The following is a 25352-nucleotide window of genomic DNA, read 5'->3' on the forward strand; positions in this document are numbered from 1 at the left end:
AGCATCTTTAGATTAAATACTTTCTTTTAATATCAGTATGCTTTTTCATGTAAAAACATCATCCTTTTTCAATCCATTATCCAATTTCGTTCATATCGAACTAAATTGGTCCTAAAATCAATATTCATTGCGTGCACCGTTGCATGACCGATATGATACCGGTCTGTTTGATTTATCGCCCTTTGAGAATATATCGACACTGAAAACTGAATGTGGTTAATATTCCGATATAAGATATCTATAGGTATGATATGGAGTTACTTTCCCCGTTTCTAATAAGGATAAGTACTAAGGCGCTCTATAGCTATACTGACAAGGTATTAAATTACGATATAATTGTAACTATCATAATTTATATTGTGACCATTGACGTACTCAAAATGGGTATACATAAACACCCAGGCCCTAAACGAAAATCAAAATTATGTGTATATCTGGGATCAAACCTGAAATAATATTACACTAAGTTTTTCTGCAGGACCATTTTTGGTACACCGTACCGTTTGTTCACCGTACTTTTATCCGATTTTTTATCAAATAGTAATCTTCAATATCAATATAAAATGACAACTGAATTTTAATTTTATATTTTTGAAACTATGCTGTTTTTAACGTCGCTGTGTCAATGATTCGGTTGCTGTCATGGTGTGTTTTAAATCAAATACGACATAAACGTAAGAAACACACCGTACAAACGTACCGTGTGACGCAGCCTTACATGTACTACTCGAAACATATAAATTAAATGCCACTACATATTTTGTATTTAGTACAGTACTAATTTAATTAATGTAGAGTTATTATATTATATTAAGGCCAATTCAGACAAATTGTTAAAATTGTACAACAAAATTGTTTAATAAAATATGCTTTTTAAGCTTTAACTCTGAAATAACATCGCAATTAACATTCTACGTGTGTTAATTGTGTAAATTATTGTTATTATGAGTTAATTGCTTAAATGGTAATGGCTATGTACATTTTATAGTGTTTCGTAATTTAAGGGCACGATCAGTTTATTTATCTTCATATATTTTCAAAATGTTAGACAATTAAGAGGCGAATTCGTGCCTTACAGATGAACGTAATTATAACATTTTTTTCAAGTGCACGCAACTTCAAAATCTGATTATTCATCGGAATTATGGTACTGATTATAATTGTTTATTAAATATTAATATACAACTCATATTAACTTATTATAGTACATAATATATAACAGGCATTCTCTAAGTCCCGAAAAAATCCTTTCTAAGTTGACCTTTGAGAGTATTTTTTCTATCTTTGACATTCATATCGTATAAAAATAACCCACATCTTACAATAAAGATACAATAATATTACATTAACCTTCATGATTACACAAGACATCACAAGAATCTCCAACTAAAGTAATATTACACTCATAAAATACATTTCGTAGTTATAAGCATTTAAGAGATAAAACATAAGACAAACTTCATCAGATACAAACTAATCATTATTACACTTCAAAGCGGTTAATTGTGTAACTTGTTACCTCTAAGTGAATGTTTCAATCAATTCAACATTTCGAAACCAATAACAAGCCATTGAATTCCACAAATGTAAACGTTTTCAGTTAAATCAGCGTTGAAAGCGAAAATTACGCCTCTTTATTAAGCGACGATCGCTGAAATATCAATTCGGTAAATTACTTGTCCTATTGCGAAAGGGTAAACGAAAGGCATATTTTTATTGTTGGCTCTTTAGAGTTTGTATTTACTCTTGTATATCCCGTCATATGCACTTTCGTCTAAAGCAATTTTTCATTTATTTTTCGATAATATTTTAGCCGCAGTGCCCATTCGCGTTAAGGGTGACAGACTCATAATAAAATGGAACTATAACGCTATCAAAACTAAATTTAAAATGTAAAACAAATGCATTCTACTTATATTTGTAAAATTCAGTGTCGTTACAATTGACTATTCAGTTTTTGAAAACTCAAAATGCGAAATTTTAGTTCCGATGTTGTCCACGGGAGCGCTGCATGAGCGAATTCGTAAACATTGAACGTTTTCGAGCAAATGTTACTAAGGTTATAATATGTATATGGGCGTTTTCAGGTTTTCAGAGATCTGTCGTCCAAATTTATATAGCTTTTATTACTTTCTCATAGAGACTTAAACCTTAAATTTAAAATAACAGTGAATTTTACTAATTTCCTCCCAAAATGTTTAAAACAAGCATAATATTCATCATCGTTATACAAATAAACGAATGTAGCTAGATAAACACATCCTCTTGTAATATAGTTTATCGGTACACGACGGCGATGGAACAAGTACCTTAACTGACGATCTCTGAAATATTAAAGAGCCATTTACGAATTTACGTTCTCATTAAATAGCACTCCTCAACAACGATCATTAACGGAGGTATTGTTACGCCAATGGCTATTAATTTCTCATTACGGAACCAATGTTTGTAGGATTCGTCTATTATTTTATGTCTTCGTACGCTTTCATTCTGTTTTTACTGACGAGTATACTTAATATATGATAAGCATTAATATTTTATTACTCTGAAGTATAACATCTACGTTAAATAAAGGTTTTCTGTTTGACTATATTACGTTAGTAAACAATTTATTACCCTTCAAAGTTTAGAGCGTGAAGTGATGATTCATATATTTATAGTAAGTTATTGGTAATTGTGATTAAGAAGTGTTTTTTCTAATTTTTTTATATACTCCCTGTTAAAATCCACTCAACTGTTTATTCGAATAATTTGCTTATCATTAAAATGAACTATTTGAACGAAGTCAGCAAAGTGTATAGTAGCTTTAATCTTTTGCAATTTAAATCAAAAATAACAATTTAATTCGTGTTCAATGTCAATTAATGCCAATTCAACCCTTAACAAATTAACAATATCATTAAATGGCGCCCATCGCTCCAAAATGATAATTATCATTAAATTACTCATTCCCGCAATGATCATTAGTGAAGGTATTGTTGAAGTCGATGGCTATTAATTTCCCATTGCCAAATAAATTCCGTGTGTTCGAAGATTTTATCTTATCTCATTATGCGTTGATCGCGAACTGAAATATTTATGAGCGATTCCAAATCTATATTTGTTCAATAATGTCCATGTTAATTGCTTTGTGAATAATATTTTAAGCGTATGTTTTCATAGTGTTATTCATTCCTATGTTCACATATTAATTATTGTTATCTTTATTGATTACAATTTATATTTATGTGTTATATTTATATCTTCAGGTTTATTAGTTTGATCGTTGGCTACACTTAATTAAATTTCAAGAATTTTATAAAAATATAATCAATAATATTTAAACAGTTCAGTTTCTTACAAATAGATATCGACTTTTTTAAATCTGTATCTAATACACAGAACATTTCATAATCTCGAGATTATGAATGTCTTTAACTTTGGCAAACCTGTAAAGGCTCTATTAGTATATTATGCTTCGCTTGTCGGATCGATTTTAATTGCATCTAGATAATCGGCTTTAGGTTCCCGTAGGACCCTAATCTTACGGAAATTGTAGCTCAGACTAGACTATATACCTAAAGGCATTCAGGCAATTGAAAGGCAAAATTACAAAACAGTTGTAATAAGTTTATCATTCAATTATAAGTTTTTACCAATGTTAAATCAATCTGATTCCTTGGATCCATATCCATGTTTTATTTACTTATAGGTTACTTATAGGTTTTAAAGTCTTAGTAATATAAATATGAAGATAATTTTACGAACATTGCACTGTATGTGAAATTATGTTTTACAAAGGCACTTTTGGCCTATTTCAGAACTATCAGAAATACTTTGTTTAGTGATATTATTAAATGATAACACTATATTATAATCAAACAAGTTTATACCATTGGTTCTATACTAATTTTCACTGAATTTTGTTTGTTTGTTACAGTTGCCTCAGTCCTCGCTCGGCCTATTTCTACGAATTTCCTCCTAGTGGTGAGTTTATGGCGCTATTATTTTTATTATATCTAATAAATATTATTTAGTGTTTTCTTACCTAAAAATAACAGCCGTACTACATTTTCATATATTCATTTTTGGAAAAAAATACGTTTTCTGTTTTCGTAACTGGGTTTTAATCAATATATTAAATTATTTGTAAAAGTATCAGTGCTTACATAAAAAAACTAAAAAAAATAGTAGGTATCTATTAAATAATAATTTTTATTTTTCTCGGTATAATAATAAAGCGAAGATGTAAGTGCAATTATCAGTAATCGTAAGAGAATACGAACCAAAATTAAATTTGGCAAATGAACCCTTGCAAGCAGGTTAATTGGGCGAGCTGGTTGTCTCGGTTGTCGACTGTGATACATATCCAGAGAGATCCAGTTTATTCTTAATTACCTGTGACCGATAGCGGTCATTAACGTAGGGTAGGGCGGGGCTAGTTGAGCAATTTTTTACTTGAACGGATATAGCTCCTCAATGATAAGTCTCAATGAGTTGTTAAGCGGCTTGATGGATTCGTAATTTATCCCTCAGCAAAAGTGTCCATAGTATTTTTTCGTAAGAAGGCGAATTTAAGTGCTGCAGCTATTTACATGCAGGAAGGCAATTATGCTCAATGTACCCCATTGGTGGGGTAAGTTGAGCAAGGGTATGGGGCAAGTTGAGCACGAATTACGTTAAGAATATCATGTTCAATGTTGACTAGGGATCAACTAAAATATGTGTTTAACAATCAGCTCTTTATTTATCCTCTTTTAGTTACAGAACAACAACACTTAAAGTTATTTTCTTAGAACAATTAACTAAAATTAGAATCAACAAAACATTAACGTATCTTAAGAGAAACTCAGGATTAAAATTAGTCTATTTGTTTCAAATCAGACTTGAATATCTTAAAAAATATATATTAATAAGTTCTTAACTTAATCGTCGATGTCACTGTTGCAATTGACACAAACGAACGTAAGACCAGCACCTGCCACACATTTTTTATGTGCCCATTCCCTGCAAGCTTGACATTGGATCCAATTGTCTCCTGGTAAACTTTCAGCATAGCTTTCGCAACAAATCAGACAGAAATAATCATCATCATCACGTTCCTCACTTGACTGGAGTATTTTTTACAGACACCCTTCTTCTTTTTCTTATCCATTTTCTTCTTTGGCTTCTTAACTTTTTTGTGGTTTTATTTTGCTGTTCTTCTAAAGCGTTTTTTTCGGGAGTGTCTGTTAATATTGCAGCTTTCCTCTTTCTTCTATTAGTTTTAGTAAAGCATTAATTACTTTATAATAATAATTAATAGTAAAACATCAATTACTTTAGTTGTTTGAGTCGTGGGGTAAGTTGAGCAACTATTGCTCAACTAACCCCAACCCGGAATATTAAAACAAAAGTGAGGTTATAAAAAAATCATAATAAATATACCCAGATCAACGTCACATATCAAAAATACAATAATTCTCTGAAAGATTAACACTTAGCTTATTGAAAACAAATATCTATTGACTAATACAGACGAAAACTTGCGATAAATGATGTTTTTACTTTTTGGTCACAAAATAAACAAAACGCACGTGAGCTTTACTGGCTCGTCCAGCCGGCTCTAGCGATCGCGTGATGATTACCTCTCCTACTACTCCTTCTTTTCGCCATTAGATGTCTATGCGTACGGTGAATAGTTTGCGAGATATTTTAATTGCCCAACTTGCCTCTCTGCTCAACTAGCCCCGCCCTACCCTAACCAAATTATCTTTGTATGAATACTAGGTTTATACTCAAGCACGGCGCAAAATTAATTAATATAATTCGTGGAATTTTACGGTAAATTCAAATTTAAATTAATTATAAATTTAAGAAATGATTGATGTAAAATCTTTTAAACCGAAATAGTAAAACAATTTCATTAATCATTATCGTTGTATATTGTTGTAAAGATGTCATTATAATAACCCTATGAAAATGCGGAATAAATGTTACAGTACAGGGTCTTCCCTTCAAAATAAACTAAGTAGGAAGTAAAGTTCTATGTATATTATGTACACGCCCTAATGAAAATAATGATCCACATAAAGACAAGCGATGAGATCAATATGATTTCTACTTTAACACAACTAGTCACTAAATGTCACTATCTTACAGATAACTGCCTCGGAACTGCCAAGAAGAAGGTGACGACGTTCTCAAGACTGCTGCGCGGACTGAAGTCCCACAGGAAAGAGAAACACGGCTCCTGTTCTCCGAAACATTCGCATAGTCCTCGACAAGTAGTGCCGCCTCAACGAGTAAGTTACACATTTTACTTGACACACGATAAGTTATATCGATGTTACTGTATCGTTGCGATCATCATTTGATCTGTTTATTGTCATACATCTTGAAAGTTGAGATTCAGAATCATTGTTTACTTTGTATTTTCTGTCACATTTGGTTGAAGATCATTAATAGGAAGATAATGAACAGAACTATTACTAGGAGTAAGTTACTGGTAGCTAATAAACTATTTTAAAAAGACTATTGCGTTAATACATCAGTTTGTTTAATTTTTGCTAGATATTTTTTGTAATCTATGTCTCTATTCTTAGTGGCTTCTTCAGTATGAAATAAATATAATTAAGGTACGAGTACGTACATATTATGACATAGTAGCAAAATTTTAATGTAATTTTAATCATGACCAAGTATTTCGATCTAATGTCCAGTTTAAGGTATGAAGTTAATGTCATACATTTTAAAGATAGTAATAAAGAGTTATTTTTAGATAACGGTTTAGGTAGAATAAACGATAAATCATTGGTAGAATTAATTATGTTAGAATAACATAAGGTCGAACAGAGTGACAAAATGTTTGCACCCGATTGATGCATGTTACACGACAGTAGAGTTATCACTTAGTAAGATAACTTTATTGATGCAAATGTAAGTTCTAGGATTCTAGCAATAGAAGTTGACTTAGCGTGTGTGTTTAAAATCAACGTTATTTTTTTTTAATGAGTGTGTTGCCTTCTAATGTTTGTTTTAGAATAATATAAGTTACTAATCTTATAGAAACAAAAGTAGCCCCCATACCCATGCCATACTAACACAGAGAGTAATGAATACTAAGATGTTTCAAATCTAGTGCTGTCAATTTCCTAAGTAATAAAATAACATTTTATAGTTAGTATTGACTTGTATAAACTAGCAATAAGATGGATAATATTAGATCTATAGTAGAAAATAAATAATCCAATAAAGAAAAAGAACATAAAGAAAAACATATGGTTAAACATCCCACATCTACACACATCGAATAGTTTACTGCAATAGCGGAAAAGATACATTCGCATAAAATACAAATATAAGAGCGGGGAAGAGAAGTGGTTTCATCGTGAAATCAAGTGAGTCTGTAGAAAGCGTTCTCGGGGAGGAGATAGACGTGAATGCGACGGAAAGGGATGTAGCTACAGACGAAACGCGATTTCTCGCTACACACAACAACGGTGTGTAACCGAATCTTAGTGCAAGTACTAGTACGTAGGCGCCCGCTCGGGGCGTCTGCATTCCTTTTTTTCATACATTCCCTTTACCCCCATCCGCCATTATGTAGATCCGGCGCGACGCCGGTCCTTCTTTGACATGTACTCGGAGCAATTAGTATGACGCGTCTCGCAACCCGTGCGAGTTTATGCATACCGTTATGCGTGCTTGCATATGCGTATAATGAAAATTACAGCGGCCATTGTCGCTTCATACAGTTGTTAATGCACACCCCGGCTCTAGACTACTAACTACCCTGCCAACCTCTGTCTCGTATATTTTGCCGAATATTGCTGTGAAACCATTATTAGTGGCTGTTGGTCCGCACCAACCGACAACTCATTCGAAATTCTCATCATGTTGATGATCTCTATTTTCGTAATGATGCATACCGTGTCGCTTTTGTAAATATGCCAATTTTATACGGTGGGTTACATCGCTATGGGGTCGTTTTGAAATTTAATGATTATGTCTGCGGTTTAAATTTTTGAATTAACTGTGATCGCGTTACAAGTAAAGCAGCTTTTATGCTCGCTAAATATGACTTATTGAGTACGTTATATTAAGTTTTAATTACGAACAATTCTATTCGTTCATCAGAAAGAACGAATAATACATCCTCGGTATTTCAAGTAGCTCTCACTTCGACCTAGATCAGAACAAAAGTAGCTCGAGAGAGCTCATAAATATTCTTTGTATCATAAGGAGCGGAGTGATTACATACGCATATAATGGAAGGAGGTCTATTAATATCAAGAAGAACAATTCCGAAGCCCGCTCTCGTTAGATACGCAACTCATCTCGGCGGAATTAAGTGCTACATTTTTCCACGTCCACCTATATTTATTAATCTTCAGAGTGGGAAGGGGGGTACGTCACCGCATGCCTTTTGAGAAATGACGGCTGCCAAAGTTAAGTCGGTTGAGCCAAGGCGACGGCGCTCGGGCGCTTGAGTTATGACCGTTTGTGTGGAGAACGGATAAAGACCATTAGGGCGCGGTATAATCCTTATCGGGCAACTTGCACTTAGGATTAGCCCTGTCAGAAGTTGCTTTTTTCGACTGTTGCCCGAGCCGTGTCCGGTTGTGATTAGCGGATTAAGAGAATGTTTTATGTAAGAGTACCGGGGGTGGCTATAATTTTGTATTACTTTATTTCTAAACCTTTTAGATATTTACCTTGTGTAAAGCATAAAACCGTGTATTTGGAGCACCGACCTACTTTTGTGGGAATAATTTTGTGTCAAATATAGGACGCAATTACTCACGCAAGACTATAAACATTATGAGGTTATGATCTAAAGTTTGATCGTGAAACAGTAGCAGTCGCGTATATTTCCTAAAACTCCGCATTGGCACCTTGCCCTACCAGCATTAACGTCTTCTTGCGGGATATTGTTGCTACTATTCAGGCATTATGGCTTTGTAGATCCCCGATATCGGTAATAAAACTTTATATTGGTACACAGCGGTGCCCTCGCTAACATTCTGAAGACCGTAAATACGTAACGTCTTGTTTCGACAGGATTGAACTGCGCTTTCTTATGGGAGCATATTTTGTTTTATTAGGATAACATTGTCCTATATTTTTTCTTTAATAGGATATTCGAAATTTACGTTGAACGTCTTCATACGTAGCTTGGTTTTGTAGTTATGTGTTTAAATATAACAGTAACGCATACTAATACGTTTCATGTCATCTTAAAATAAATGATAAATTACATATTTGTTTTACTCACACTATAGATAATTTTAATATGGGAAACATATCGTGAACATTTATTAATGTTCGAATATAAACATTTCCTTAAAACTTTTTAATCGCATTTATTTACTGTTGTTTAACTGGTAAAATAACACGACGTGTTTCAACAGAATATACACAGTCTTTGCCTTTTAAATTCGAGCAACGAAAACTTTTTAACACGAAATACAGGACTTTACCGTTCGCCACAATGAGTTTAGTACCGTGTTGTGAGTTAAGCCTTAAGAGGATTGTGGCCTCGGGGTGAAAAGTCCGATTACTGGATCGATAATATCACAAAGGTTCCGACTCATACGTAGATGGACTAGTGCTCGATGGGATATGAAACGTGATGCATAGGAAATTGATGTTCTGGATACGCTGATTGGATTTAAAATATACTATAAAGTATAAAGTATGTATAGTATAATAATAAATTTTGGTTACGATTTTATAGGTAGTTATTACAGTGTGTATAGACCGTAATGATTAGAGCAGTAGTGGTAGTTGATATTATTATTACGACAATGTTCATGTAGCTATGTAAAATAGTGTTGGGTCTTTTTACAAGGCCACGTCAAAATTGCTAAGGCTGTCGTAGTAGGTATAAAACAGTAGATATAAAAACATTATCTTTCGTGAATAGTGGTAGAAACTGTGAACTTAGTGTATTAAATTAAGTAACATAATGGCGAACTTGCCTATTCATTAGAGGCATACCAAATTAATCAGTCAGTCAGTGACCACTAAACATATAGTGGATTGATGATCATTTTCCGGTTAAATAAAAGATGATGCATGGACATAATACTATTCCTGTTACTACAATACATTTGTATCCAAGAACGAATGAAATGTATAGTTCGATGAACCGTTAAGATCTGTAAGCTTTTTAACAAATGTTTCAATACAAGTAAAAGTTTTAACAGAAAAAGGAAGAGCGGATCTAGTCCAACGAATTTGACATTAGGGATGGATATTATCGATATGAGAAATTGACACTGAACTAAAATATTACGAGGATTTTTTCGTTTTCTTCTATTATATCGCTTACTCTACATATATTTTTATTAAACAAAGAAAATGTATAGCTAACATAAATAATATTATGTCATTTGCTCAAGAAAAAAAAAATGAAGAAATTTCAGAATTCGCGACTGCTATAACGCTGCTATACCTATTATTTTGTGAAGAATGTGGTAGATAGGTCACAATTGAGGTCGCAATGTAGTCTCCAGAAATATTAACACGACATCCTCTCAAATCAATCTCATTTGAACTTCAAGTCAATACCATGCTAGTGTCGCTTGAGATCAGATTTTAAAACCAGCGGACATTAAATTTTGCATTTATCACAGTCTTAGCGACGGTAAGGGGAAAACGGGTTATCATTGCAAAAAATCGATTTGTAGGCGCCCATCCCTATTTCATATTAAAGTTTGCAACTAAAGTTGTTCTGGTACATTTATCATGTTTACAGTGGTAATATTTTCAGAGCTGTGCTTTTGACAGAGATTACTTTCTTTGTGTATTCGCGACGTGAGAGTTTATTTAGTTCAGCCGTGTTTTGCATTTGTATTAAAATAACCAGTATTATGCAAGTTGGGGTGGAAGTTGTATGGGTCACGTATGTGCTATATCTATACATATACCTTGTAGTTTTAGGAAGAAACGTTAGACATAATATATAAAAATATGCATTTTAATAAACATTAAAGATGTCATTTAAATATAATACTTAGATACTTCTTGTATTAAAATATTATTCACTCCGATTGTGCCTTCACTTACAATTAAAAAACCTAGTAAGGGTCAATATTTTGAAAATATTATCGATATATGTAGCTATAGCTAGTCAACAGAAAATTTTAGATTTGTCTCAGAATAGTTCTCATACTTCATATATATTTTTCTAAATGAAATAAACATATCTTTTTCTAGCAACAAAATATCAAATGCAGTGTTATTGAATACTAATTGCGATACTTGGAAGTCGAAATCAACTGTAACCAAAACTATTATTAATTCAAAAATATTAGTAGCTATAATTTCTGTCAATTATTTGGCATCTAATAAAATACCGTAACAATATTCAGTGTAATGAGAAAGGCTCCTGTCGTAGACAGATATAATTTGATACTGACAAACATTTCAGAACGGCAATTATCAAGAGCTGTTATTGGCACCTGTAATTACAAATAGCTCTGAGAGACCGTCTAGTATTACGTAGTTATAAATTAATAATGTAGTTCAAAATCATTAAAAAATCAAAATGTTAATGTTTAAAACACGAATTGTTAAATATTAGTGAAGAAAAGTCAATTTTAAAAATCATTATATTCTAAAACAATTTTTATTTTAACGTAACAATTAAACAAAAAAGGAGGGACCTTTTTTAGATTTTCAGCATTAATTTTGGCTTCTTTGTGCATATTTTTTTAAATAATTTATTCATTAAAAACCAATGATCCATTTAATTACAATGATTTTCTGTATTTAAAGGCAATTTGGATAAATAATTTGAGAGCAATAATTATCGAAAGTTGTGATTACCCTTAATTGATGACAACACAGACAGACTTAATTACGGTAATAATATTGTTTCAGAAACGACCTCAATGAATACGAAATTGAGATCGCTGCTGTCTTGATATTTAAATTGATAGTGATAAATTAAAGTATTTGCATTTATAAACTGTTGGTGTCCACAATCTATTAACATAATTAACCCGTTTGATTTATTTCTTGTTATTATAGGTACTAAATGAAAAATCTTTGATTAATGCCTTACATGTCTTTATTAGACATCTTTGTACTTTACTATACTTTTCTTTTTAATTTGTTCTAAATTTGTCCGTAACATTCGCACTGCAAACAAATTATCAATAACAAACAGGACACAAAGCACTACTGACATACAGAAGCGAATCGCATACAAACCGTTTTCATTTATCATCATCACTTAGCGAAAAACGCCGAGGATATTTGCATCACAATGAAGGCGATGTAGGAACGAATCAATTAATCATAGGAGGTACAAAGCTCGCCCATTAACTTCGGACTTGATAAGGGCATAATGCGAATAGCCGACAATAGGCGTTTCTATAATGCGACAAAACCCGGAACTGAAAGTGTCTCTTAAATTTATAGTCCCGATATCAAACTCACATACATTGTCACATCGACGTGTTTCCGTATTCCCCTTTAGTGACTTTTCATTTCCTTTGTCCTTTTCGTATTGTAAAATGATTTAGATTAAATTATGACTAAATTTCATTTTAGCAAGTTTTAAAATGCTCATTTTATGTTTTTTTAAGTTTATTTTATGGATCCAACGTTATAAGTTCCGTTTAATTATTACTTTCATTTAAAATTGTCTGTTCTATTTTTTTTATTTCTATTACAATGATTGATTCAGTTACAAATTATTTGATAAATCAATGATTTTTGCAATTTTAAGTTAAAAAAGATGGTTTGAGTCAAGTTTTGCTTACATCACTGTTAATTTATCAGACAACTTGCAAACGTGATTTGTGAGAAAGTTTGAGGAGTATCAAGAAAGTTAGCACTCTATTTGCGGTTTATATTTATAAGAAAAATGACTAGTCGACGCTTGATAAATGACCAAAATTTTTGTCCAACTTGGTGCAAGTTTGATGATTTTTATAACATAACTTTTTACTTTATCTTGTTTGTAGATCCGTGTTACCTTAGATTTAAGTTATGTTAAACGAATATAAGTATGCAGAAATTTAACGCTATTTCATTACGCTAACGATACATTTACTCATAAAATTGTTATAATATGTACCTACGGGTATGTGCATTTCTAATCTTTGTACGTTGTATCCTTCAAATTGGATTATTGTGCAAGAATACTACAATTGTATTGGTAAAGTTAATGTACAAGGTAAAGCTGATGTAACCTATTGAAGAGAAAATCGGAACAATCAGCATACTAAAACTGTGCTAAATATGCATGTACGAAAAGTTGCACCGCATCGTCGATAATGTAAATAGATGTATCTCGTGCTAATCAAGAATGATCATCAAAATGGCTACCGATCCTAGATTAAATACATCAGCAAGGATGTCACATTCCTTAGATTAAAAAAAAAAAAAAAAAACAAGCGTACACGTATTGCTTTGATATTAATATTAGCCTCATATTCCTGCGTGGGACTTATAAGTTAGCTCATATTTGAAACTTATAAGTTAGCTCATATTTGAAATCGACCGCATTTTATATGGAAAGTTTTCGGGCCATGAGGTATTTGTGATCGGCCGTCATTTCGATAGCCTTTCTTCATTTGCGCGACCTATAGTAGCTAATATTAACTTTTCTCAGGTCGACACTCCGGACAGCGTGCTTCAAAGTGGCCTTGGTCTAGGCCCCGGCCCAGATACGGCCTTGAGGTCTATGGTTGACCCCAGAGACTATGATCGCCTCCGCTTCTTTCAAATGAGTGCCGCCCAACCAAACACCTTCGAAGAGACGATACATAGGGTGAGCTGCTCGTTTTCCTGCTGTTAATTGGTCAAATGTTTGTGTTGTATCTAAACAATATAGCAGTTTCAAAAATAAATACGATATATAAAACATACATTATACAATATTTAATCTTTTAACAAAATTTAATCTTTAACCTTTAATCTTAATTTTTAACGTAGTTAATACCAGTTTTTGAAAAGGATTGAAAAATACCTAATCTTTTTGTTTTGATCATAAAAAAAATCAAATTTATTTTTAAGTTCTGTGATGTAATTTTATTATTATAACCTTAACACTTAAATTCGTAACAAAAAGTTATCAAAATTAAATTTAAATTCTGCAACACAAACATACAACTATTCAAATTATCAGCAGGAAAACTTTCTGTTATGCTCTGGATGGCAAAGCTTATAAATTTAGTAAGGGTTATATTGTCATTTATGTATACAAATGACTATACTATATTAATGCTATAAGCTTTTTGTAATGTCTCTGTCTTACAGTTTCTTAACGTTGCCTTTAAAGGTGCTTTACTTTGAGAATAATCAAATTATAAATTAAATTTTGAATTCATTTCGGATTATTTATTTTGTTATGCAAAAATATAATTTCTTCAATTTGCCAACAGAGCCGTAACAGGAAAAATCAAAATTCTAAATTTTTCGCCATATTTTTGGTACACTTTTGGAATGTTCAAAGAATAGGAGGTGGATCTTTCATTTTTGGCTGAATACATTTTATTCGGAAAAATCTTTTTTGAATCACTCATTTTCATGTATATGTTTGTTAGAATGCTGTTTTAATAGCACGCTGTATTTTGCACAAGTCAGTAGTTTTCTGCACGTATTGCACGAGCAAATAATAAATTGGTCATATAAATATGTATAATAATGCATGTTCGCATGTTGTTCCCACTGTTTACGTCGAAATATTAATTTTGATTGTTTTTTTAATTGTATTTTTTTAAATTCATTGTTTTATTTACTTATGTTTACTGTGTGTTTATTTAGCGCAAGAATTGTACTGCTTACAGTTTTTTTTATGTTTAAAACATATTTCAGTTTAATTCAATCATTAACTATATTTAAAATAAAGGAAATATGTATGGCTCTACTTATGTTTCCCCACATTCCATAAAAATCAACGCCGAATGCTGCTTACCTTTTATCAAATTTCCTTTGTTTTCGAAAGGAAGTTTTAGAAAGTAACGAGCCAATTTAAGGCTCATTTAGAGCTTTCATTGGCGTGTTTGACTTCAGGTATTTCGTAGTTGTTGAAGTAGGAAACAGTTAATTTACATTTATTGCGCTTACATTTGTTTCCTAATGATACTATGCGATATTGGTTAAGAAAGTAGACCAAACATATTTAAATTAAAAAATAGATAATGCTTCAAATATAATATATTGACTGAATAAATCAATATATTTGTACCATAGATTAGTAAAGATTATTCATACCTAACAAGAAAATGTAACCAGTTTTGAGAATTGAAATAGTTGCGTAAAAAAGTTTTGCCACGTCTCCGTGCTAAAACGACCCTAAAATATTTGAAATACTTATTTATTTATTATTTAAATTACGCAGTATTAGCTATTTATTCCTAAATTTTCTTTAAAAATGTTTTTTATTTGTCAAGAATTAAAAAAAATAGCTGACAAATCAGTCTTTTGTGGCTTCATTCAATTTCAAGGCGGCCAAGAAGATTTGTACAGGTATATTTATTAACGATTACGTTTTCAATTATTGTACGGTCAAATATTTATTACTATTAAGAAAAGTATCATTTAGTATTAAAGTATATACGACATTCTTAATAAATACTTTACCGAGTCATAATCTAGTAGTTTTAAATTTAAAATAAAAAATGAGCTTGTAGTTTTTGTTTCAATATTTCATCCATCGTTCATTTAGTTTGTGTTCGTGTGTTATCAATGTTAGATTTTCGCTTATTTTTTATTAAACAAAAATATTTTAAAACGTTATTATACTTTTCAACTAAAATGTTCACATAAAATTGGACTAACAATTATTTTTGTTACAGTTAAAAGTTCAGGAAGCTATGAAGAAGAAAGACAAATTAGCCAGAGAACAAGAAGAGGTAATTTTTTTTTCAAATAATGTAACTTGTGAACTGTCAAATTCTTTGAATATTCAACAGTAAAGATTGAAAAACCTCTAGGTGAATTTACCATCTACCGCAAGTTATTGTACGAAAAATATTTTACATTGATTATTTTCTAAAAATAACATATGTTCATAACTGAAATGTTTTGGATTAAAGATGTTATCAAACGAAACTTAATGCTACTAAAACTCACAAAAATATTATAAGTTCTTATAACATTTCATTACACATGTGTAGTCCCATGGAATAGAGAACTAATGGATCTGTCGCAAAAGTTGCTTAGTCCTACACAAAGGGTCCCCCTGTTTCGGCTACACACACACTTACATGGCAACATACATATACACGTTAAAAACTAATCTGATGCGAGTCACAGAAGCTATAATCTTGCGACCCGCGTTGCGAAGCGAGCCTCTGGCTAATCGCACCCTAATCTCAAGCTAAGCCTATTAGGCAGTTGTATCGCTTCCCTGCAAAACTTTGGAAGCCCTTCACCGCGCATTTCGTTTACTCGAACTATGCCAACTCCGCACCAAAAGTTGTAAAACAAGGCGCTTCGATTTAAAATAAACTTATTTCCAACGTTTCTAGATTCGTTCCTTTATAACAAGACACAGTAGTTACGACTTTGTTCATTAGCTTCAACGTCGAACCTTACTTTCGAACATTGAAATTTTACAGCGGTTGTAAAGATTTAAGGTATACAAATTACGGTGACCTCAAATTATGGTTAAACTTCACTGCGAAAGTTATGACTATGAAAATTAATGAATTTTTACACGAGTATATTGTAAAGATGTAAAATTTCATCTAATATCATAGCTATAATAAAATAATCATACATTATAAATTATCAAAATATTTTACTATCAACCTGCGACTTATAAAATAATTTTCTCTGGCGTGTAGCAATTAGCATAAAATAACATAACAGTTAAAACTTGCTTTCGAATACTTTTACGACTTAGTCTATTCGTTTACAGCCTAACGATCCAACAACTATTCAAAAGTTTCTCTATAGGCTATTGACCGTCACTGCCAAGAAGCTATTCAGTTCTCAGTGTTCAACAACATGAAATTTAATTTTCTTAGTCTCATAAACCTCACTTGAACAGATGATTTATTTGCGACAATTGTTTCAACCGCTTAGAAAGTTTTAAATAAACCGGTACTGAAGAAGATATTGGTAGTAAATAAATACAAGGACAAACATTAATTTTATTAGTCTAAATCTACTTATATTTTTATATCGAATAATGAAATAAAAGAAAATGTGGAAATGATGACAATAATTATTTTGTTTTTTAGTTTATTAAAATCTTTTCATTTTTGTAATTCACAAACAGGTAATAAAACTTACTTACTTCATAATTTATTTACGTAGAACATGCCTTTCAATTCTTCCACTGTTGGTATTATCTCAGTATTTATTTTTAGTTACGACTTTTTATTTTTTTCTTGGCGACCCTACCCATGTACTCGGCACATCGCGCGTCGCCTGGAAACAAAACGTGCATAAATTAAGTTAATGTTCAATACTTTTCTACTTACGTGGAAGTGGTCGTTTTATTGCACCCCCGGATATTTATTGTCTTGCTTGCGAATTCTAAAAAGTAAGCTTTATAAAAAATACGCAAAGTTCTCTTCGGCTGTTTATCACTTAAGGGGATCGTAAATAGGATTGTGCCCACGCAATGATCATGGTGGCTGTAAACTCGTTTTTTCTCACTATAACACTTGATTTCTTTTTATGTGTCACAAGAATAACAATTTGGCACAGAAAAATAACTTATCTTTTTAACATCATTTACTTTTCTCAGCGAAGGTTCTTCACGAATATTATTTTTATCGTTATATTTTTAGTCGTCTTGTTCAAGATTATTACTTTTGTTACAGATATTGAGAGATATCAGACACGGCCTCATGAATATGGGACGAGATGGAGTCCGGGGACCGTTTGGAGGTATGTCTTTTAATTCTTAATGGTGTATCTCGATGTTGCAACTGTCGTATTATAATTGTTGGATGATGTCTCAACTAAATTGATATGTCCCTTTTTAACGAAATATAAGTTACTTGTGTTATTAGGCTTATCACTGTAAATAAGTAGGCGTTTGAGTAAGTTCTGCGCTACTCTTCAAATAAAATCATAAGTTTAATATCCAACTATTAGCAATTATAGTCTTTACTGTATGAATTCCTATTATATAGGAAGCATTGATTATCAAGTACGTATTTATGCACAGGACATACCTTTCTGATGTTCTTATTAAGGCATAAGTTTTTGCACATAAAGATTGCCTTCTCTGAATAGGAAAGTCTCATAGCATATGTGTAGGCTAGCCAAGCACAATCTACTCGTATATTGCATATTTAAAACAAAACACCTACAAATATTAGCGACTTATTATTACTGACCAATATTTACGTCATAGTAATTATTATTAATGTTTTATTTGCACTTAACTGATACATCATAGATCTTGACACCGAATTATGATTTTTTAGGTTCGTAAATTAGTAAAACTGTATTCCCGTTAAAAATATTATAGTAAAAAACGGTAGTTAACAACTTATACTTTGTTGTTGATAGCGATCATAGCCTATTGAAAGGCTTCCGTTGGTTATGGGCTGGGGAAGATACCGTTAGCCGGCCTTAGAAGTATTATTTTACTTAGGGCAGTATCAATTTTGTTGAGACGTTTCTATGTGAAAATAAATATAAGTAATAATAACGGATCAGTGTCTCGATATCTGCTTATTTATGTGTCAGTGTTATTGATTACGTTGAAACAATGATTAATGATTTTAAGACCAATAACTTACTATAAATTCTTCAAAGAATCAAAAAGGAAGACCAATAAGTTATTAAATTTAATAATATAATAAAAAAGTCCTGATCATTGTTTGAAATATATTGGCTGTTCAATGTCTAGTTGCTTATGGTATTTTGACTATTATTTCGCTTCAAAATTGTTAGTGTTATTTTTGCTTTATCTGTTAGGAAATAGTTTAAGCTCTGGCCATGAATTCTCAATATTGTTCATGCAAGCATGATGCACGATGAAATTCATGCGTAAGTATTGTTCGACTATCGACAGAACGTGTCTTTTTCTGAATGTCAACGTTACTTACGCCCGTTTTCACCGTTAATCGTGGACAGCTGAATAGATAAGAAAGCTGCATTAGTCTAAAGACACTCGCAAGCATTACTTTTATTAAATACAAAACATAATTAGTTATCATCTAGTTATATTTCTACTGCGCTTTTGTATTTGAGATAAATGTTGTGAAGTTATTCGTCAAAGTCAAAATATCTAAGCGTCTAGAGTTAAAATATGATTTACATTGGACCATAAATTTTGAGCATGTTGCTTGCACGATGTTTTGACACCTAATTTATTGGTCAACTTTGCGGAATGCTTATTTTTGATAATGCCATTGATTTATCGTTCGGTATCATATTATCCGTGTACGGTTTGCTTTCGATGTGCATCTTTCATCAATCATTTTATAATTTCTTTATGCAAATGGGGTTTGAATGTCTTACGAAAGTAAGACCCACGATCATGCGAGATCACGGCATGAGATTACCAATAACAAATAATAAATCAATAATACGAAATGAAGTTTTAATTAAAAGCAAAGATTCAATAACAAAATAATACAGTGAACCCATCTCCATTCATCAAGATGTTTAATTTGCGACAAAGTGCTGAATGCATGTTATATACAATGTTTTGCATCAACCACGCACGGCTTTCCGATGTTCGTACACAGCTTGCTGCAGTGTTGTCAGTGAAACCGCCACTATGTGGGAGGTCGTTACGGTAAATTTTTTTGCATTTTGTTGGCACGTACATTTTTATTTGCACTATTCAATGCTATGCAACAAAAGGCTAATCGGAGACTCGTTTACAGACGACACGTATATGTACGACGATGAAGCGAGAGGCCTATCCGGAAGAGGCCACTGGTATGACGAGCCGCCGTACGAGAGTGATCCTGAGGACTTTCTCATGGGCGGAGGCGCACCGGCAGCGTCGTTTCAAAATGGTCGAGTTTGTTTCACCCTAAACCTTCGAAACGAACCTAGGGGTGAAGGCGTGATATCGTTGCGAAGCGCTGGAGATATAAGCTTAGCGAGAGCCCCGCGAAGAGGATTAATAATTCCACAGAGCGGCCCCTACCCAACCACTGTGATCCCCTTGCGAACGTCGAGAGATCGGGAGAGCGGGGATTACGCCGCATCTGACATCCAATCTATAGGTTCGAGGTTGTCTGGCATTTCGCTGGAATCCAGTCGCTCGGAACGGGATTCACGGAGAGGTTACAGGCAAATGTCAGGCTATCGGATAGGAATAGATCCCTTATCGCCCGCTTCTTCGGATTACGAAGATCAAGAGAGCGAAACGGATTCACAACACATAGCCACTGTGCATAAGGTAAAATTATTGCGGTAACATGATTTTTTTAACTAGAAGTGGAAATAAACCTTGCTGCCAGTAAATATTGCTTTTGATTTTTCTCATCCCGATTAACGTCTTTTATCCTTCGTTTCAGTCAGCTGAAGAATGCGAAGGGGTATCCAATTTAGCCGGCAAAGTGCGCGGTCTAAGGCAAGATGTTCAAAGAAAGATCTCAAGGCTAAGACAAGAGAGAGGCCCCGAGGGCTCAGATAGGAGAACGAGTGGCGATCAAGCGTTCCCATGTTCTAATAGTTCTTTTGAAAGTCTTCCCAGCGGATCAGGCAGTAGTGAGTGGATTTATTGATTTGTCTGTGTTATAATATTATAAATGTTTGTAAATAATAATGTCTTTCCTTTCTCTGCACCATAACGCCCAACACACCACTTACAGTTAGGATCGTTCTTGTACATACTATCAATTCCACTTCATTAGCCCATCCCTACTAATATCTATTTGAGACGGTACTTTGAAATAACATCAGTCCAAGAATCATACAAAGATACACAGGTATTTTTTTTTTTGTGACAAGAATAGGCTTAGCGTATAATCTAGACCTCTAAGTTTACAAATATTTATGTACAGGCACACAAGCATTGGTTCGCGCCGGTAGTAATCACTCCTCTCTCTCGGCAGAAGAAAACATAGAATTAAGTCCGGCCGGGCGGAGTTTACTCGTTCCGCAAATGCTGTGTCGGGCTCGAGCACTCGTCGATTACGTCCCCAATATTTACGAGAAAGATGCCTTGAGATATAAGGTAAGATATCTTAATTCTACACGGTACTTGTAATCAGGTAAGCTAGAAAGTACTAATTCCATGTATTTTGTCAACAGAAGGGAGATATCATCGAAGTGATCAACATGAATGCTTCCGGGATTTGGAGGGGTGTTCTTAACAATAAAGTGGGCAATTTCAAGTTTGCAAACGTCGAAGTGCTATCTGAAAGAGACACTACAAGATCGAGGACATCTAAATGGTGCAAAAGCCGTGAACGACTTTGGGAAACTCGGCCTCGAACAGTCGAAGAATTGTTGAGAAGGATAGATTTGCCTGAATACGCAGTCGCATTTGCAAGGAATGGATACGAGGACATCGAATTATTCAAAGAAATTGAACCCTCTGATTTAGATTACTTGGGTATCATGACACCCGAGCATCGCACTCGTATTCTTGCTGCTGTACAACTGCTGCACCAGCTTGAATGTAAGTTAAAATAAGCTTTTGTAAAATTTCTGACTGGAATGGATTGCTTACTTGTTACTTATTCCTATTTATCTTATTATTGTTTGGTGGACCAGGTGGCGAAGGTGATGGCGAGGGCGAAGGAGGTGGTTCCAGTTCAGAGGGCGGAGATTCCCCATTTGGTCGGCGTCAGTTTCCCCGTGATTCTGGTTGCTACGAAGGAGGCGTTGGTGTAGGAGGAGTTCGAGTACGCACTTCGCCCTTGGTTCACAGAACAGATGAACCTTCACACAGGCCTCCAGAACCGGCGCCTCAGGCCAAACGTTCAGTGCGCCGACGGCAGCCTGATGACGCTGAATGCGACAGGATCGAGCGTTATCCTGGTACAGTTGGAGAGAGAACGGTCCCCCGGAGCGTGGGTCTCCCTGGGGGCGCCAGGGATGATACCTGTGAGTCAGATCATAAGTTGAATGTGGTGAAATTCGTTGCGGGCGGTGAGCCCTGCGCATCGGAGAAGAGCAGTGATTCAGGAGTGAGCAGTTCGTCTTTGAGTTCAGCGCACCCTCATCGTCCCTGAGCGAGGCCTGCCGCGCCCGCGCTGGCCTAGGCGCTGGCGCGGGCGCGAGCGCAGGCCGCGCTGACGCCCGCACCCCTCACCGACACCGGACCCCCTGCGCTGCCAGAATAAACTGTTACGGGCTACTTTCCATTGTGTTTCCACGATATCAAAGATGTTATTTACGTCTAGATGGACATCGAATGAAGAAAAACATATTACAGTTGAAAATCCGGTGTATTGGTATACTCAGTGCCAAACGACGAACGCACATACAGATACAGAAAATTAGTGCATATATCTAGACAAAATAACATATATCTTTTCACATAAAACAATTCCTAAGTGATAATTTACCACGTACAAATCAATTGTTCCACTCTTCTTTTATACAAGAAGATATTATTCCTATTGTTTTTAATTTATCCGGTTTTACACGTACCTATTTATCAGTGTTTTTTTATAACAGTGTAACAAAGTGCAGTTTTAAAGACAGTTGTGTAACTCAAATGGTAATAAGCGCGTTTGTAGATTAGAAATAAGACTGAGGATTACGTCTGATCAGCTTTAAGTATTTTTTAGCAAAATACTGAAAATCAGGCCTACGAGGGGGCTTAAGTTGAGTTTCGGTGTGGGTGCGTTCATGGATTATTATAACGTGAATTAAATTTGCGTTCTGGTTCTTTCAATGTTGTCGATAAGATGTACAAGTATAGAGCAACTTTTTCTCTGATAATAATATGTGTCAGATACGCCTTTTGAGATCTATCACAAGATCATTCTAGAAGTAACTTAGCGTATTAGTGTATACAGAAATATAGAAATGTAATATTGGTGGTCAGTGTTATAAAGTTTTCAACATCTGTGACATTTAAGAAATTTGAAGTATTTATCAACATGTAGCTAAACAAATTTGAATGTTATTAGATTAAATAAAATATACCGACACTCTGTTATATAAATAAAATTATTACTGGAAACGACTTGCTGTGACTCTAAATTTAGGTTAATAAATTATGTTGCTTGTTACATTTTCATATTGGTGTAAATTTGAAATAGCTTTGTAGTAACATTCCGTTATAAATTATTAAGGCATATCATGTTTGGCGCCAATTAATATAGTTTTAGTTGCTTTGACATATTTATTCTCTGTTTAATTTTTAAATGGCGAGTGCTAAATACGCAGTTGATTATTATTTATTATTGAAAATAAATCTGTTTATTTCAATCTAATTATTAATTAGTATATTAATGCCACCCGTTTAGTGAATATATTAGTTTTATTGCGAAAATATACCGTTTGCGTTAGCAATATGAATAGCGCGCTATAACAGATATAGAGCGTTATTTTTTACAATCTTTATTTTTCTGTTTCTCAATCTATGAAGGTTTTTACTTGCTGTGTTATTAAACAGAGAATATAATAGCATTTTAGCAGCGTATTTAATTTGTAGTGAAGGCAATAAGCCAGTTAGTTTCTGATAACTGGGGCGTTTAAAGCGCAACTTTCGATAGCAATAATTGTAAATAACTACATAGATAGGTTAATTATTATGCGTTGAGACTTTTTGTAATTTTTTAAGAGAGCTTTATGCGGTAATTCCGCATGTATATATGGATAGTGTAGGCAGCAATGGGGGTGAAATTTAAAATTTCACAACTTTCTTCCCTGTCGTATAAAATTTGACATTCAATTTCAATATTTATTCGACGTCATTAACGTTAATAAAATAAAAAAAATATCGGAAAATGTATATTATCATATTTGTGAAAAAAAAACTAAAATTTATAAGTCGAAAATTTAAGTCTAAAACAAAACGATCTTTAGACTTTTAATGCTTGTGATTGATCAAGAAATAAAAAAAAATAGTAGTACAGAAGTTAATACATGAAATCCATTGTCAATAAATGCTATTGAAATTGAAAATACCTAATGCACCACGCATAGTTTATTAGTATTTATTCAAAAAGAAATAAGACTGTTTTCGCATTTACAAAATTTAAATAGCAAAATCGATATAATTTTAGCAAACAACTATTTTGACGATAGACCTATTATTATTGTCTTGTTTACAAAACTGCCAAATATTAACAGAAACTGCCAATAAATAGTTGGTAAATATACTTTACAATAGCAATAATTTCTTAGCAATACTAAGGGTGTGTACACATTTGAAAAGAAAACTTTTCAACCAAATATTAATTACAGATATTATTATACCTTCATTATTTAACATGTCATTGTTGCTACTTTTATTGCATTTTTTAAAGATAAATTATATAATGTTGGATTATTTTTTTAACGTTATATGAAAATTAAAGAATATTGCGTGCCCTAGACTTTTTCACAAAGTTTTCATTCTAACTTGACCATGGTGTTAGAGTGAAGGCTAAACTTCTCTAAATTTGAGTCCAGTCCGAGTCAGAGATTCGATGATTAACAATTTAAATAGCACATTCGTTATGTCATATTCAATATTTTAGAGATTTTCGTTAACACCTATATAATGTGTACGCATCCTTACAAAGGTTGAATTATATCTGTCTCAGGTTTGTTAAAATTATGAACACTTGCATCCGGTGTTCACTTTTGTAAATTTTGTAAAAAACGATTCAGTAACACACTTTTTGACTACGATCGAGAACTAGTCCGAATCTAAATGTATATAGATAATATTTGTTACTTGTATATTATATTGTAGATAGAAGATATTTCTTTTGACGTTTATTGTATATTCAATAATTAATCTTTATTGAAAATTAATGTTAAAGCAATTAATTATTTATGAGGAAATTTAATTATGTTTCAAACGCTCAGGTAGGTCTTTTATTATTTGGATAACGTTATGTAAGATGTGATTACGATACTTAATTAGTACTTTTAATTTGTCTTGCGTTAGTCCCTCTGCAGTACTGTACTGTTTTGTAGCCATATTTATATTTTTTTAAAACGGACGTTATATATAAGTTTACAACTCTACAAACATGAATTCTAAATAAATAAATCCAAAAATTAATGTGTGGGCGTGGTTTTATTTCAGTCTCGGTTTAGTATTTAACGGTTATAGTGTGGAAGAAAAATAAATAAACGTCACCTACATTTGGTTTGTGGGTAATTAAATTATGTAAACTTTAAAGGTGGATTCTTGTTATCTTTTTTTCACAATATGTACATTGTTCTATAAAGTTTTGGTTAAGAAAATTAATTTCAAGATATCCAATTGTTGTCACTTTTGTGAGAACATTGCTACAGTCTATAATTAAATCAACTTATCACAACACAAA

General features: G+C 33.0%; 1 protein-coding gene across 8 annotated transcripts in view; it reads left to right on the plus strand.

Moving 5' to 3' along the window:
• Nucleotides 1–25084, plus strand: part of LOC140750345 (uncharacterized) — a 177461-nt gene extending 152377 nt beyond the window's left edge. For 2 of the 8 annotated variants that reach the window (XM_073083811.1, XM_073083813.1), the window contains exons 4-13: nucleotides 3920–3966; nucleotides 6121–6263; nucleotides 13589–13747; nucleotides 15777–15833; nucleotides 17757–17823; nucleotides 19782–20305; nucleotides 20424–20616; nucleotides 20913–21085; nucleotides 21163–21532; nucleotides 21628–25084. In XM_073083811.1, the coding sequence (XP_072939912.1) occupies nucleotides 3920–3966; nucleotides 6121–6263; nucleotides 13589–13747; nucleotides 15777–15833; nucleotides 17757–17823; nucleotides 19782–20305; nucleotides 20424–20616; nucleotides 20913–21085; nucleotides 21163–21532; nucleotides 21628–22088 (2194 nt within the window). In that variant the 3' untranslated portion in view covers nucleotides 22089–25084. The remainder of the gene's footprint in view (nucleotides 1–3919; nucleotides 3967–6120; nucleotides 6264–13588; nucleotides 13748–15776; nucleotides 15834–17756; nucleotides 17824–19781; nucleotides 20306–20423; nucleotides 20617–20912; nucleotides 21086–21162; nucleotides 21533–21627) is intronic. The other 6 variants (XM_073083812.1, XM_073083815.1, XM_073083817.1 and 3 more) reach the window with 6 other exon arrangements.
• The last annotated feature ends 268 nt before the right edge of the window (nucleotides 25085–25352 follow it).

Source organism: Epargyreus clarus, unplaced genomic scaffold (genome assembly GCF_041222505.1).
Source record: "Epargyreus clarus isolate Ecla_fem2 unplaced genomic scaffold, WU_Ecla_fem_2.2 ptg000019l, whole genome shotgun sequence".
Taxonomy (NCBI): Eukaryota; Metazoa; Arthropoda; class Insecta; order Lepidoptera; family Hesperiidae; genus Epargyreus; species Epargyreus clarus.